This window comes from Elaeis guineensis, chromosome 13, assembly GCF_000442705.2.
Source record: "Elaeis guineensis isolate ETL-2024a chromosome 13, EG11, whole genome shotgun sequence".
NCBI classification, from domain to species: domain Eukaryota; kingdom Viridiplantae; phylum Streptophyta; class Magnoliopsida; order Arecales; family Arecaceae; genus Elaeis; species Elaeis guineensis.
The window spans coordinates 6,895,745-6,913,489 of NC_026005.2; the positions used below are offsets into that span (position 1 = coordinate 6,895,745).

At 35.9% G+C, this 17,745-nt stretch overlaps 1 protein-coding gene across 1 annotated transcript; it reads left to right on the forward strand.

Annotated features, from left to right (window-relative positions):
* The first annotated feature begins 7,915 nt into the window (after nt 1-7,915).
* LOC105056836 (uncharacterized methyltransferase At1g78140, chloroplastic) lies at nt 7,916-17,351 on the forward strand. Its single transcript, XM_010939167.2, has 8 exons — nt 7,916-8,270; nt 10,365-10,465; nt 10,621-10,761; nt 13,637-13,718; nt 14,046-14,236; nt 14,427-14,538; nt 15,698-15,805; nt 16,917-17,351. Exons 1-8 carry the CDS (start codon nt 8,121-8,123, stop codon nt 17,067-17,069), a joined length of 1,038 nt encoding a protein of 345 aa, XP_010937469.1. The 5' UTR covers nt 7,916-8,120; the 3' UTR covers nt 17,070-17,351.
* The last annotated feature ends 394 nt before the right edge of the window (nt 17,352-17,745 follow it).

Consider the following 17,745-nt stretch of genomic DNA (forward strand, 5'->3'; position numbering starts at 1 on the left):
CTCGCATACGTACATTATATGAAGCTTTGTCCCACTGACTTGTTTCCCTCACACTTAATAATTATAAAAATGAGTTAATAACCATGGACACACAGAAAGCAGTGTGAAAGGGAGACTGAGGAAAAAGCGAATAGACATCTAGCAAAGGAATATGGAAGAGTGGCTCCACCATGTGTGATGTTACGGAAGCATGTGAGGATTTTTTTGGCTGTCCTCGGAAAACCATGCTAAGGAAAAAGATAAGGATAAATTGATCCACCCCTTCACAATATGGAAGGGATATTCTCTGAATTAAGTTGCTCTCCAATATATTGCTGCATGCTGGCGGACACCGAGTTTTAATTAATCCAAAGGTGGATGAGATTGTGACCGTTTAATATCAAGTAACCACTCATTCTCAGCCTTGCTGAAGGCTACAAGGTATTATCTGCAATCTCTTCATTTAAAGAAAAGGACACTCTACAAATGTCTCTCTTGGTCATGACTAGTTTCTCAATCTGTTCTCATATCCTCCCAATTTGTTACTTAATTTTGTTACGAACTCTCCAAATGATGATGGAACTGGTAAGACCGATGCAGGCCAGAAAGTGAGGCATAAATGTTTTGGTAGTTCATAGGATTTTAAAGTGTTATTAAAGAAGACAATATATTTAGAGATGGACTACGCTACTCTTAAAAGGAGAGGATATCTACTCTTTTCATATTAAAAATCGATAATTAGACACTCAAAGCGATATCTACACCATTAATCATGATTTATATCATTAAAAATGTCTAGAAGTCAAAAGTCATGTTTTTGTGGTCTCCATCCTATGCATCAAGTAGGTGCAAAAAGACTAAGATCATATTTTGCTATAATCTAAATATAAGAATCTATTGACTTTCAATCACACATATTTTAACGTGGGGACTATGATCAATAAGATAGATTCTTAGTTTAAATAATTTCATCATATATTCTAGTTCACTAGCATAATAGAAATGTCTATTTTTATGTTCATTTGATGCACAGATTAAGACTATTTAAATATGTAATTTTTGGTTTCTAAATATTTTTAATTAGTATAGATTATAATCATCAATATGGATCTTCAATTTGCAAAACTAATTGTTGATTGTGAATTTAAGAGGAGTAGATACTCTCTTCTCTTGAGAGGAGTATAGTTCACCCCATATATTTACTTATGTATATATTCATGCAAATGGATTAGTAGAACTTGTGATGCCTTAAAAGACAGTCCTTGTGTAGGGTAATCAATGACAGAAGAAGGAGGCCCCATCTTCATTGGGGCTTTAAGCTTTTAAGAAAAAAGAGTCCTTGTACGGGTTACGGAGCTTTCAAGCTTTAGTCAAGCCATTCCCAGCACTGATTTCATTTGGTATCAAGGAGAGAGTGGCACGGAGTTTCACTGGTTGCACGGTAGAGGCTCTATCTTCTTCCTTTTTTCCGTCTCCTCCAAAATAATGACACAGTACATGGTGGGCACCCCTTGTGGAGAAGCCATCAGCCATGGTGTAAATTTTGAATTAAAATAAATACCATATTATTTAGAGCAAGCACATTTTTTGGGTGGGCAAATATGGGAATCTTAAGGACCTGTTTCGATGATTCGAGCCCGCCCACTTCAAAAGTATCCTGAATATTTACGAATATAGAACTAGTCGAATCTGATTTTACTGATTATACTAATCCAATCTATAATTGACATGAGATTTTGGACTCAATCATCCAAATAAATCTTAAATTATTTTATCAATATAAAATGAGTCATTATTATCTTTGCCAGATAAAAATGCTGATGAATACATTGCTAATGGATCTCTAAATAATGGCCATTACATGATCATTATTTTGTTGTAACAACCATTATATCATGAAAAAAAAATCTAGTTTTATTTAATATTTGCAGGTTTTGATATTATTAATATAAAATTTTCAGCTTAATGACTGATAGAAGTATAATATCTTGGTCACACGTAATCCTACTAAAGAGACTTTTGAGCAAACAATAACTATCCATTATTATAGAATAGTGTCACTAAAATTTGGATAATTTAAAGGAATAGTGAGTTATAAGTTGAGAGGTAAAATGAACATTCTGCATAGTCATGAAATGATTAAAAAAATGATTATTTGTCAATTTTAATAATTAAAAAATAAAATTAACTATTTGTCCATTCCACGTCAAAGATCCGTGTCAGAAGTTGAACTCAAAGATCTCTGCCAAGCATGTGGCCCGGTCAGTTTTTACATGTATCAGGAATTGACTCATTTTTATGATTTTCACCACCAAACATTTATCATCAGTATCCATTTATCTCAAAAACTACATTTATCATCAGTATCCATTCATCTCAATCATATACCGTTTCAAAGTCGCACCATTGTTGCTTGTCTTGTTTCTTTCTAGGAAAGAAAACATAATGCTGATTAATTTATCACCACTTATAAGACGGTCATTCAAATCTGTATATTGTCATCAAAAGACAAGTTTATGTTCATGAAACGGATGTATTTGAAAGGAATTTCTATGCGTGTTATTTGAAGGATCATAAACCACAATTAATTCAGATATGAAGCTGTTTGATTCTTCAGGAGCTTTTTTTTTTTTTTTTTTTTTGTGGTAAAATAGGAGCTTAAAGTTTTACCTCTGCTTATTCTCAATTGTTCTCACAAGAAAGTTCCACATGCTAGGTGCATATCGGCTTTTATAAGAGCTCGGAGTATGAAGTGAATCCTGACTCAAAATATTGGCTAGTTCCTGGACATTTTCCGTAAGGAATATGTCATTATTGTACGACAAAAGTACTGCAAGTTGGTAAAAGAAATTTTTGTTAGAGATTTTTTTTTTTTTTTTAAATGCATCAACCCTTGTTCTATCTTATCCCAAGCCCAAAAAATTCTGGATGTGGACAAAATTGGCAGATTTTTTTTTTTTAAAGCACTTGCTTGCAAGGCTTTAGGCATACCAACCTGCATCGGGCATTAGAATATCCTTCAATCTCCGGGGTTACCATGCTGTCGTCTCCTCCACCGTACTCACCTTATTTTTAACCTTACGTCTTATTATTCTGATGGGCTTCGGGCCTCCATTTAATCCAAATGAAAAAAGAGAAAGAGATAGAGAAAAAAAATTATATCATATTTGAAATTTAATAATTCTATTTTTTTCATTTTTCTTATGTTGCCAACAGGGCCTATTTTGTATGTCCAATGCTTACACTCTCTCTCACTATCTCTCATTTAGCCTTTAGGTCTCTCCCTCTAGAGAGTTGTTTTCATAAGCTGGTCTTATTAATTGTCCATTTCATAATTTGATAATAAAATCAAACCAGATAGTATAGTTAGGCAATTTTTTAATTGAATTTTTTTTATGACAGTTAAATCATGATTAGATAAAAATAGCTAGCATCATATTCTCTTACTATTGGGATTGAGGGAGTATTTGGTTTGTAACCGAAATCAAAATGAGAATGAAAATCGGAATGGCCAAATTCTTCGAAGTGTTTGGTTCATGATCAGAATCGGAATCGGAATTGAAATGAAAATTTGAATCCATAAAGAAGAGTAGGGATTGAGTTCTATATAAATTGAGTCATTCTCATTCTATCCTGAAATCAAAATCAGAATGAGACTCCTCCCAACTAAATAGTTGGAATGAGAGTCATCCATTCTGATTCCGATTCTAGATCCCCACTCTCTCCAACCAAATACCCCCTAAATCTTTTGTGTTTCAATTTTTTTATCTACTTGTTACTTTACATGGTTTGAAGTTGGGCTATTCTACCATGGCACAACATTTTTTTTTTTTGGTAGGGCATGATAAACAATTTTACATTTATATTTTCATAGCCGTTTAATTTGAGTTCCTTTGGATGAGAGTCAGTTGCAACTACAACAAAAGTTTGGAACTTTCGGTTTCTTGCTAATTTATGCTAGCAAATATCCAGACGATATCTTATAAAAATATTTCCATGCAGCTGTGGGTAAGCCATGTGATGCTACTTTGTTGCTTTAACCTATATACCTTCAGGTAGGGCTACAAATCCTAACCCAGTTTAATCTATATCGCTCCCTACCCAAACCCAACTCAACTCACTCTAGAATTGGAATTTCTTTAGCCTAACCCAACCTAATCCTCACTTGAGCTAAATTTGGGTTGGGAGTAATTCTTTGTACATCACACCCAGTATAAGAAAAATGCACTGTCCTATTTTATTGGGCCATGCAGCTATCATTTTCCAATACATATTTAATACCTGCAGGTCCGTTTTTCTTTTAAAATCTTAAATGATGAAAATATTTCTTTTTTTTTGAAAAAATTATGACATCTCGTGATCATATTATGACATCCTGCAGTTAAATTATGACATCCTGCACATAGGATGTCATAAGGAAAGAAGGGATATTTTCTTTTTTTTCTGAAAAAATTATGACATCTCGTGGCCATATTATAATATCCTACAGTCAAATTATGACTTCCTGTACATAGGATATTATAAAGAAGGGTGAGACATTTTCATCATTAAAAAATTCATAAATTTTCGATGATCAAAATATCCTTATCTCTTTATGACTTGTGGAAGAAAGATTATGACATCATGTGTGCAGGAACTCATAATTTGACAAAAGAATGACATAATATGACCACAGAATGTCATAATTTAAAAAAAAAAATATTTTCATCATTCAAAATTTTAAACAAAAAAAAGAAACTGCATATATTAAATGTGCGTTGGAAAATAATGGCTATGCGCTCTAATATGGTTGAATGATGTGCTCTACGTCAATTTCATTGTACCACACGTGGTGCACAAAAACTTTCTCTTTGGATTGAATCAAGCCATGTCAATCATGTTATACTGCATTGAATAAAAAAAATTAAAATAAGAAAAAAATTTGGGATACTTTTATTGATTTGATAACTCAATCATTCATCAATATAAACCATGAACCTGCAAAGCTAAGATAATATATAGTCCGTATAAAATATAAATATGAATTAGAAACATATATAATTATTTATTTATTGGTTGGATCTGGACAAATTGGGTCGGAAGTCAACCACAACCCAATCCAACTAAATGTTGGGTTGGAAACTCAAGATTGGGTTGGGACTTTTGAACCCAAGCACAACCCAAAATCTAAATTGATAACCTTAACCCTACTTGATGAGCCGATTGGGGTTTGGATTGAGCCTGATTTATGTTGCACCACCATCTTTAAATGTAGGCCAACACACACACAAAAAGTCCTGCATAAGCAGCGTAATCTGCCACTTGATTTGCACCTCTGTTGGAAGAACTTCATTGTAACCTCTTTGGATAAGCTAACAATAGCAAAACTAGCTCCAAGGTGCCAAGCAGATTAAAGAAGCGGAACTTGAACTTTTCCGATGCCTATTCGAAGGCCCATTAAAACAGTCTCCTTTGCTGATAGGCCCTAATTACTAGCAAGGACCTCATTGCATCTACGGACAAAACTAGCCCCAATATTCAATAAAAAGCTGAGACAGTCTTTGTGCACCGCATACGATGCAGTAAAAATATATTATCCCATCTTATTAGACTATGCAAACATCTCTTTTTAACATGCATTTAATGTCTGCAGTTCTATTTTTTTATTTAAAATTTTTAATGATGAAAATATCCCTCTTTTTTCGAAAAAATTATAATATCCTGTAGTATATTATGATATCTTGCGGTCAAATTATGACTTCCTGCATAACAACAAGTTATAACTTGGCCATAGGATGTCATAAAAAAAGAGGAGATATTTTTATCATTTAAAAATTTCATAAATTTTTAATGATGAAAATGTTCATCTCTTTTTATGACTTCTGCAAGAAAATTATGACTTCCTACTAGGGGTGGCAATCAGATCGGGTCGGATATAAACAAATCGGGTCGGATATATATGGGTCGAGTCAAAAAATCCGAACCCTACCTACATAATAAATAGATTACCCGACCCAATCTGTTTATGATCCATTTATAACCCATTAAAAAAAAATCAACCAATTTAATGACCCATTTTTAAATTAAAAAAAAAAAAACTACTCTCCTCTCTATCTCTGATCTCTCTAGCTCCGTCCGACCACCTCTTCAACCACCCTCGCCATAGCTCCACCCAATCGACCACCCTCGCCAAACTTGAGGTTCCTAGATCAAGTGATCCGAACCTCCATCGCCTAGATCTCCACCGCTCGGATCTCCACCGTCGATGGCCAGAAAGAGGCTAGAAGTGCCACTGCGAAGAGGAACAGGAGGAGGAGGAGGGCCATTGCCGCTGCCAAGGCTCTGAGGTTTCGAGATCGAGCAATCCGGACCTCTATCACTCAGATCTCCACCACCGATGGTCGGAAGGAGACCATAAGCACTACTACGAGGAGGAATAAGTGGAGGAGGGCCATCGCCACCACCGAAGGCTTCGAAGTTTCCAAATCGAGTGATTCGGACCTCTGTCATCTAGATCTCCACCGTCAGTGATCGGAAAGAGACCAGAAGCACCACCACAAGGAGGAACAAGCGGAGGAATATTGTTGTCGTTGAAGGCTTTGAGGTTCCACTAGATCTCCATCACTCAATCTGGCGGCGGCTGGTGCAAGTGGCCGATGTGAGAGAGTGGCGAAGCGACAGCATGGAGGAAAAGAGGGGCTGAGGGGCTCTAGCACGACAACTATGGGCGCGCTGGCATGGAAGAGAGAGGTGACGGAGGGTGACTGGGTGAGGCGATGAGAATTTAGGCTCTAGAGCTTTTTGGAAAGGAGAAGAGGAAAAGCACGAAGCACGGAAACGAGATGATGGGGCACTAAAATTTTATGTGCTAAAATTTCTTGGATATGGTTCACAGCTGCGAGAATCTTGAAATGGACTACTCAAATCTTACCATGGGCTCATAGACCAAATATTTTAAATAAAAATTATAAATAAGTTAAATAGGTTAGGCAGGTTGAGAAATTTAAACCCAAATTCGATCTGTTTAATAAATAGGTTAAACAGGTGAACCTGTTTATAACCTGAATCTATTTAAGTCAAACTCAAATCTGTTTAAGACAGATCGAATGTAGGTCGAATTGGTGGGTCAGATCATATTTTGCCATCCTTATTTTTTACTATGTAGGAAGTCATAATTTGACTGTAGGATATTATAATATGCGATAAGATGTCATAATTAAAAAAATATATATTTTCATCATTTAAAATTTAAATAAAAAAATAAAATTATAAATATTAAATATATGTTGAAAAATGATAACTACGTGGTCTAATAAAATTGGACGATATATTTTTGTTGCACCATACAATACACAAAGAATTATAAAAAGCCAGCTCTAAGGCCCGAGCCCAGCCCTTTCACTGCAATCTTCATATTCCATTTATCCCGGACCCCAAAAATCCTAGCCCATAGCTAGGCATCACAACAAATTATTCAATCAGCAACAAAACTTCTTGCTACAAAATGCAATCCTCAGTAAGTATCTTTTGGCATTAAAACAATAAATTTGTATTGATAGAGATAGATTTATATCAAAGATTGCTCTATCAACTACCATCAATAAAAACAATTAATTTTAAAAAAATTTAAAATAAATATAATAAATATAAAATATTTATAAAAATATAAATGACGAAGAGATCAAAAAAAAAAAAAAAAAAATACAGTCAGATCATTTATCTGGTTGGTTAGCCAAACGTGGGGTGGCTTGTTGATCTTTAGGCTTGGATTGGCGAGAAAAAGAGATTTTATAAATAAAAATTGAGGTTTAGTATTTTATTGCTGTCATTTCATCACATCAACCATAATAGCAAATCCTTGGAGAATAATTTGACAAATAATTTGACAACCTCTATATTTCAACCCTTTTGGGTGTACAGGACACGGGAGAATGCCTCCAATCCACCGTAGAACCATCCTCTGCGGTGCCAAAAGTTGCGACGTAAACCCTCTCCAGCACACTATCCTTGGCTGCATTAACGTAATCTACACCGTCCGATCGCCGGCGAAAGCGACCAAGTCCGCGTGCGGCGCCTAATTTAAGAATAAAGATAGGCTTCGAGCCTTCGCCATTTCCTTCGAAAATTTATAGCAGGGTGAAGGAGGAAGAGCAGGGGAGAGAATGGCCGTGGCCGCGACAGTGGGGAGCCTGGGGGCCTTCCTTCCTCGCCGCTGCCTCCGCAACCCTCGGTGTCTAAGCGTGAAGCCTCCGCTCTCGGCCCGGATTCGAGCCTCCTCTTCGGCCACCGCTAGCGTCGAGGCGGACCCCGTGGTAAACTGGGCTCTCTCTTCATCAAAAATTTCGTGGTTCTTTTTCATAATTTTGGTTACCAATCCGATTTTGCTTTCTTGCTGGGTTTTCTTCATTTGACGCTGATCGTTGCAAAGAACCAGAAATGATGTTTATCAGTGTTGTGAAAAATTAAATTATGATTAACGAATGCAGTCCATTTTATATCATTAAATTTTGTGATGCTTAGCTTAAACGTTTACGGGATGTCCTTTTTTTTTTTTTTCCAACTTTCTTGTGAATTTAATGGAGCGTCTAAGTCCGCCAGCTTCTGTTAGTGGAAAAAGGAGAAGAATTTACGGGTTTCCTGTCAAAGTAGGGAGAAGAGAAGAGGAACAAAGGATGTCGGATGATTAAAAGTGTGGGATTTTTAAGTTTATTTTGAAATTGGAGTTCAAAAAATATTTTGTTAAAAAAAACCATTTTTTAGTGGATGAATTTATTGGTAATATAGGCAGTAGTTTGGAGGGTAAGAGGCTGTTGAGGATCACGGATTTATGAATTCAACGAAAATGAAGAGGGTGTTGTCTCAGATAGATGATTTTATAGGCTTCTGTCACCTGGTCAAAATCTAATTTTTCATCGCAATGAGATGGGCCGGAGGATTTCTTGTAATCCTGCTATAGGAGCATCCTACAAGAGACAAAAATGGTGGAATGGTGAAGCCTTATATATTACCTCTCAAGCAATTGAACTCGAAAAAAATAAAAATAAAATAAAATAAATAAACTTGGATCTCAGCATCAACCAACATGCCTATTTTGCTACAATAGGAGCATCCTGCAAGAGGCAATAATAATCAAATACGAGCCTGATAAGTTACCTCTCAAGCAATTGAACTGAGAAAATTGAAAATCACCCAACATGCCATGTTGAAAACGTGTGGGGTTCAGCATACTTTCTTCCAACATTCATTCCTAGTAGCTGTCTACATCCTTTTTCCAACAAAAAAGGGGAAATCATCACTTCCATCCAATTTTTTTGGGTACCATCCTTTGTGTTTTTGAACATTAAATTCTCATACCTGTTTATTGTGATCTCTTTGAATTCTCTTACATGTATATGCGTAGCCCTACCTCCATTTTCCTTGAACCATACTCATACAACTAATGATTCATATAATATTCTAGCTTCTGCCATACTTAGTCCTAGATTTTTTTACATATCCATCATTCTCATCACATGTATTATCTGCCTAGACCTTATTTAGTGCTCCAAATTTTTGTTAGGAATACTAGCGACATCATTGCATCAATATGTTATCCTTTATGCTGTACAAAGATCATAGGAAACACAATAGTACACCTCCTTTCTCATGTATAATAGATCAAATATAAAGGAAGTTATCACAAAGGAGCACTTCTTGGTCCTTTATGTTCACCAAGACCATATTTCACTTTAATATCCACTTAATGCATAGGCAAATGACCTCCCAAATATATGATTTTAGGTTTCTAGGTATTTTGACAATATAGAATATGATCAATAGTGTGAATTTTCCATCCAGAATGTCCATCTCTGATTTTGAATTGATAGATTTTGTTTCCAATCCTTCAGGAAGGAGCACAGTTGTACTCACTCTCACTTTAGCATATATCTATCTACATATAGTTGTGCAAACATATTGTAATATCTGGTCATGTAAAACCTATTACACCACTATGGGTCCAAAAGCTAATTGTTAGGGCTTGTTAACATGAAGCTACTAACACATCAACTTAATAACTATTCTTAAATGAAGTAATTAATAATGCATTAACAATTCCTCTTTGATCTTTATTTTTCAAAAATATTATACATATTGCTGCAAAAGGATTAAAGTGTCTCATGGTAGTGGTGTGCCAGCCTTGCATTGGCATAGTAAAATTGTTATTATGCCTCACCATGTCAATACTGGCATGGTTTGCATGGCAGCATGCCAAGTAGTTGACACGCCTCATATCATGCTAATGCTGCATTGAGGTAAGGGACTGACTGACAAAGTACATATTGTTAAGCGTTGTGCTTTGCCAGTTGGTGCTTAAATTATGAATGTTGTTGTCTCTGATAACCTTTTCTATGCTCTTGTGTTTTCAGGCTCTTATTCCAGATGCAAAAGTTAGCACTGGCATCAATAATTTAGGTTGTCCTGTTTGTTATTATCCATTAATCAGTCAAAGTAATGCAAGCCAAACTATGTAAGTTATCTGATTTTACCTTGATAGAAGGATGCTCTTCTCTACCTATCAGCTTTTGATCCCTGAGATAATGAAGATCTTTTCCGAGTGTTCTTACAGTTTTAAATCATATGCTAATTGTTTATTATATCTTGTACTGTATGAGTTTATTACAGAGAATCCACAGCTGGGTCTTATGTTGAATGCCATATTTGCAAGAAAGCTTACTTCAGTAATGGAACATATCTTGATCTGACAGTAGCTGGTGGCTCAAAAGAGTATACTGAAACCATGCCAGGTGGAACAGAACTTTTCAGGTGCCTATCTACCTTCAAAGATTTTTATATCATATCTGTTGCTAATTTTAAATGACAAAATTACATTAGATAATATGGATTTTCCATCTCAGCATTTACAATCCTATACACGTAGTTAAGTAATCAAACTCTGATTTTGTCCATAGTGTGATCCTTGACCTCTTATAAGCCGCACAAATTTCTCCTCAGAATGGGTCCTCATCTACTTATCAAATTACTTGATATGATTTGCATAGGTTAACATAAAACTCTCCCAAAAAAAAAAAAAATAATAGGTTAACATAAAAATTTCACTATCTTTGTGAAGTCACTAAGTAATTTTTTTTGTTGTTTGATCCTTATGCCTTGGTTGTGTACTATAAAGTCCAGCAAGTTTTTCTTGGAAGATATATGCTATTTGCAGAGGGGAGAGAATCCCAGAGTTACAAGTTCTTTGTATTGAAGAGATTAACTATGAATAGCACTCAAATCATTACTAAAGCACACAATTGTTTGCACTTCCATGTTGTGCTCTAAATGATAGGAGCCATGGCAGTTAATGAGAGGGATGCAACACTGATAGTGAGATGCGAGGAAAGGGATGGGGAGCTTTCGACAAGAAGGGTGTTGCTCCAAATGATTGTCTCTGGTTATCATTGTTGAGCTCTAGTGATTGGGTCATAGAGAAAATAATAGCGGAAACTGGAGTGGGATGAGTGGGCATAGGAACATGTTTTTTTCCATATCATTCCTTAGGAATCCAAGGGTAGGTAACGCTCAATCTGTTCAAGATCATCTAAAGAAAGGCACAGAAAAAGAGTTTTACCTTAAAACTGATGCAATATAGGATAAAAATAACAAGGATTTATTTATTAATGCTATAGAAAATCTCTTGCTACCTCTATCTTCTAGGTTACTCAAAATGAAAATTCTAAATCCTAAAGTTCTCTGCCAGCTTTTTAAATTGTCTTTCTTTCTTCTTTTTTTTTTTAATTTGTGGGTGGCAGGGGGGATGGAACAAGCCTTTCTCTTGTGATTTTTTCTGTAAACTTGTTAGTTCAAAGTGCAGTAGCTATTCCCCCTTGCTTATATCAAATGTGTCATGGTTTGCAGTTGCCCATCCAAGAACATGTAGTTGTTCATGGTACTTGAGTTGCTAGCGTCATGTAGAAGGGACTGTACCTGCATGTATCATGAAGGATTTGAAGGAGGGGGCTGGGGTGGGGTTTTGTCTTGGTTTTGCCTCAGTACTAAAATTGGAGCTGAAGCTGCTTAGATTTGTAGAGGTTTTCTCTTCCTACTGGAGTTTCCTTCTACATTTGGTGCTTCTTCTAGAGTATCAGCAGAAGGCCCTTTCACAACCTACATGGGCTTCTAAACTTTTGAAGAACGAAAAAGTTCTAATCAGGTTTTCTGGTTACCTTTACTTTAGTCGGTACTTAATAGCTAACCCTTCACTGTTTTGACATCAACTTTTAGGATGTTGTAGGAGGCCCATGGAAGCTGATGCTAATACGAGCAAAAATGGAACTTATAACTAGCTTTGCAAGGAAGGCTTGGGAGCATTTCTCACTGTGGTTTTCAATGTGTCCTTCATTTAGGTCCTACAAGGTAGTGTAGGAACATACTTTTCTCCTACTAGCTTTGTCATGAATAATCTTAAATCTCAAAAGATTGTTGACCACTTTCTGATAATCTCCTTTATGAATGTCTGAATGTTTCATAAGTTTCTGCCATCCTGTTGGAACTGCATTCTTTTGGCTCTTTGCCTTTTTTGTGCATCTGAAATATATAAAACTTCCTGCAGCAAAAGGTGTCTTTCCCCTTAGTCTAGATACTTTGCAAGTCTAGGGAAATTTTGGAGGATTTCTCTTTAGTTCCACAAGCTTAAATTATGACCAATAATGTAGATTAGGGCACTGAGCATATAGGTTATATGACAAGCTCTTCACTTACCTAGATTTCCCATGCTAGGGATTCATTATTGATTACAGAGGGTCCATGTAAGTTTGACTACCGGTCATAAAATCTGGTCAATGCTTTTATGGAGCCTTTTTCTTAACATCAAGTTGTGTGCTATTGCTGACCCCATGTGGTGGTCCTTGAATCTGTTCTATTCTTTTGGGTAGCCTTTCTCATTATGGAGTTGTGTGCTATGGCTGAACCATATTTGGTGGGAAAAGGCTTTCTTAACATTGATGTTGAGACTTTCTCTATCTTCATGGAGTGTCTCTCGCTGTATGTGTGTGTGTCAACTGTCATTAGGTATCCAAAATTTAATCCTGATTTTGACTGCAGAAGAATATCATGCCAATCAGAACTGGAAGCCTTTTTAGCTCGCCTCTTAGATAAATAAAATTATCTCAATTAGCATGGGATGCTTTTTTTTTTTTCAATGGTAAATTCTTTTTCCCTATCCATGCAGCCTATTTAAAAGAATAGGAGTCATTTGGCACCATTTGTGAGGTTGTGTTGTTGTCTGTTAACGGGTTAGCAGATTGGTTATCAAATGATTCTTTGTTAAGCTATGTATCATTTCTTCAGGTATGTTACTGACCGATTACATATATTAATACCTTAGTCCTGGATCTGGGGAATTAATGTGCATCTCTTTGTTTGCATGAATGCTATAAAAATGACAAATAAAGGAGAAATTTTAAAAAAACACCTTGTTTAGTTTTTACATATTATGTGCGGGAGTAAATGATGGCTTGGTAATCTGATGCAAAACAACTTTGCAGAACATCTGACTACGTCGCCCTTGTAAAGAGACAATAAGAAATTTCTGCTACATTGACCTATTTTATTGAGCTATAGGTGGTCAAAGAGCAAGAAGCTGATTCACTTTTGAGTTGAACTTGCACTTTTCAGTTTGACGGATTGTTTGTTGGTACAGGAGTCAATTGGTTTCATTTCTTTATGAAAGGGGATGGCGACAAAATTTCATATGGGGTGGCTTCCCTGGCCCACAAAGAGAGGTGTTGTAGTCTACTGACTTCCAACTATATATTGTAAATTGATAAATGACTCATTTGTATTGTTGCATTCTCTGATTTCAGGCACCTTTTCTTTTATCCAGTTTGTACAAGTACAAGCTAGGACATACTAGTAATTTTATTCTTCTTAGAATTTTGATTGAACTCATCAAAAGTTAGAGTATATTTCTCCGAAGTACCAATAAGAAGCATAATTGAACCACTTTATAATATACATTGTGTGATAGTGATGAACTTTTCAAGTCTATTTTCCCTGTGGTTTTCACATTCATCCAATATCAAAATTTCACTGATATTCTTGTAATGCAGTTTGAAATGGCTAAAGTTTACCTTACACCCACCATTGGAGGAACTATTGTCGATGCAAGTTGTGGAAGTGGCTTGTTTTCAAGGCTATTTGCTGAAAGTGGAATGTATTCACTTGTAGTCGCTTTGGACTTCTCAGAGAATATGCTGCTGCAGTGTGATGAATTCATTAAGCAGAAGGGCATTTCAAAAGAGTTGGTTTTGTTCTTTCCACATAAGCTAATGCTCTTATATATCAATAGAGATTGTTAGGACCTTCAGAATTATCTGGCAAAAATCTTTCAAAATAAAAAGTTATGTGAAGTCTTAGTATCTTCATGGGTAATTTATATCTCAGGTTGCAATTTTTTTTAAAAGAACTGAAATCAGGCAAGTTTCGTGCAGGAATTTAATCTTGGTCAGAGCTGATATCTCTAGACTTCCATTTGTTTCAAGTTCCATTGATGCTGTGCATGCTGGTGCTGCATTACATTGTTGGCCATCACCATCCACTGCTGTGAGTGCACTGTTCATTCAACTCTTCTTTAGTGAATGAGTTAAAACTCAGGAGACCGAGTTTCACAGTGCAAGATCTGTCTCGGAGCTTAAGCAGTTACATTAGGATATATAGATTATATGTTTGAGAAGGTGCTCTCCCTGTGTGGTGTTAAGCTCTCTCTCTCTCTCTCTCTCTCTCTTCTCTGCTTGGCACCATCACCATACCCTATAACCATCACCACTGTGACAACCCAAGCCTCCCAAAAGCTGTGTGTTCTCCTCTATGATCTAAACCCCTATTAAATTACTAGAGAGTCGGAGATCACTTCATGATCAATGCTGACCTAATATTATGTCCACTAGTTGATTGACTTGCTTTGAAGCCTTTGTGCAGTTGTACTGCTCATCTTAGTAGTTCAGTGAGTGATGATTGTGTACTGGGTGTTGGAAAAAAGGGTTGACACTAAGCTGGTCACAGAGGCTTGGTTCAGCTTTTACCAGGGTCCTAGATCCAACACCAAACCTATATCTTGTTGCCATGGTCCTTTGATTAGTCTGTAACTTGCGTCATGAAATAGTGAAAGAAAAAGAACAGTCATTTTCAATCTCTGCTAAGCTTCACAGCATGATTATTTACCTATTCAAGCCTTAAGTCTCAACCATTAGTAGGCCAAAGGTCAGCATGATTTTGTTTATATATTCTGTAGTTCTGATCTTCAAACCGCTAACCTTATAGTATAATGTGATGCTCCCTATGTTGGGTTATCTCACTTCCAATTCCATAGAGGAAGCTCTTCCATTGATAATTTTCCTGATTCATCTGTAGCTGCTTCTTGAAATTTGGTGATGTCTACATATTATTCATTGAAGAACTAGTAGTTTTGAACATCAATTTGCTAGTTACAGTTCTTATAGTTGGTTTTTTTATCCATTTCTTCAGATTATCCAGTAAAAAGAAAGTGTTTCGTAGTGCAACAGTATATAAAATTATTATTTATGTTCATATTCTTTCCAATAAAACTTTTGAGTTGGTTTTGTTTAATTATTTGAAAGAAAGAATGATCAATTCAGCTCATTGCTTTTGTCTGCCCCACAATAAATAACTTTATGGCAATGAAAGAAAAGTATTTTCCTTCTCCAATCTGAATTTTCCTTCCCTTATCTGAATTTCCTTGTAGGTCGCAGAAATAAGTCGGGTACTCCGCCCTGGAGGTGTATTTGTTGCTACAACATTTGTTCTTGATACTATTCCTCCAGCTGTTCCAATCTTCAGAGCAATACGTGAGGTAATACCTTTATTCATCCTTTTCTACTTGGCATGAAGCTCAAACTTAGATGCAATGGCCAATGACATGGGATTTCGCAAATACAGAAAATGTTTGATTCGTTTATATATGAAAATAAAAATCATGGGCTGCAGGTAGGAGGAAAAAAATAATATTGTCTCATTTATATAGTGCTGCTGTTGGAATTTCATTAGTTGCTTAAGCAGCCCCACTTTTTCATTTTGAAGTGACTATACACGTTAACTGTCAACCAATAGGAAATTCATGATCTGAAAATCCCACATGCTTGCTAACAGTGTTATGATAAACGTGGTATGCTTTTGCATTTTTCCTGAAATCAACCTTGCATTGGAAAAAACTAGCTTTCTTTTGTTTTTTTCTATTCTCGTGCACTTTTAACTGGCTAAGTTTTTTTTTTGCTTTTTTTCAATCTTTTGAAGAGGAACTTTAATTGGCTAAGCTGAGTCATAAAAAAGTTTGGTGTGTTTCATATCGCCTTCTTCTTGCTCTCAGTTTTTAAAAAATAAAAATAAAATTTGAGGGGAAAACAGGTTTAGTGTTATTATTTCTATTTTTAGTTTTTTAAAATTTATTTTTACTAGTCCTGATGCAAGTGAAAGTAAGATTCCTTTTGCTTTCATTTGTTCAAAAATTAAAAACTCGAGCTTTTCAAGTCAAACTCTATCTCGTTAATGTCATTTCCAACACCATTGCTGGCACCATAACTGGCGGCAACCATCACCATTACAATTAGTCCCACCAACCAGTGGCGCCCACCAGCACAATCACCATTGCTGGCACCATGACCAGCAGCAACCATCACCACCACTATCCTTGCTGCCATCACTGCCGCTACTGCCACCGCCATTATCCTACTATCACTGCCTCTATCTTTGCCTCCATTTCTAGTGACACCATTGCCTGAATTAGAAGATGATTGATTTTCATATTTTTTATGTTTACAAAAATAAACATAGTTGAACATGCCAAATATGTTTATATTTTTTATTTTTTTAAATGAATTATTTTTTATTTTTATAAATAGGAAATTGAAGGTAACTTCAAATACAACCTCTGATAACTTAATTTGCCCCCCATTTTTCCCTTGCAGTTTTTTTCCCGAAACTCAGGCCAACACCTCTATCTATCAGAAGGTGAACTCGAAGATATCTGCAGAGCATGTGGTTTGATTGGTTTTACCTGCATCAGGAATGGATTCTTTATTATGATCTCTGCAACCAAACCGAGTAAATCATCCAGTTGATGTCAACCATTGCGCTGATCATCAGTAGTGACTGTAACAAATTATTTTAAAGTTGCGTCATTAGAATGGCCAATATTTGTTTGTTCTCTTGTAAATGGGTTAAGGTTTTTGGTGGGTGGTGGCTTGGATTTCAAGAAACTTGATTCAGGTTAGTTTATTACTCTTGTGGGTGCTCATGGCCCAACTCATCTATATACCATCGAAGGACATGGTTATATGTTTGTTAGAAAAAGGGACATCTGCATATGTTTGTTAATAGAGTACATCTAAAAGATACTCCTATGTGTTATCCCCTTTGCTTGATGGAAATTGGCTTCGCTGCTTCCTAAATAATCAAAAGCTGCATGAAAAGGTTCATCCCATTTTAGCTGGCGAGATGGCAGCAGTTAATCATCTGATCTATCAGTCTATAACTTGGTTTGTATGCCTGCATCCTATCTAACATATCAATCTTAGAAATGTTCTAGTTGTGCAGTGCGAGCTTGACTGTTACTCTGAGATAGTAGATTTCTTTCATAAGCATGGGGCTTCCTCACCGATCATACAACAAATGAACTTCCTTCGGGAGACATATATGAACAACTTAAGCATGATTGATTATGATATCAAGCTGTTTGCTATTTTCAGTGATATTTAAGATAGCCTTCGACATGATTGTCAATTTTCAGTTTTCAAT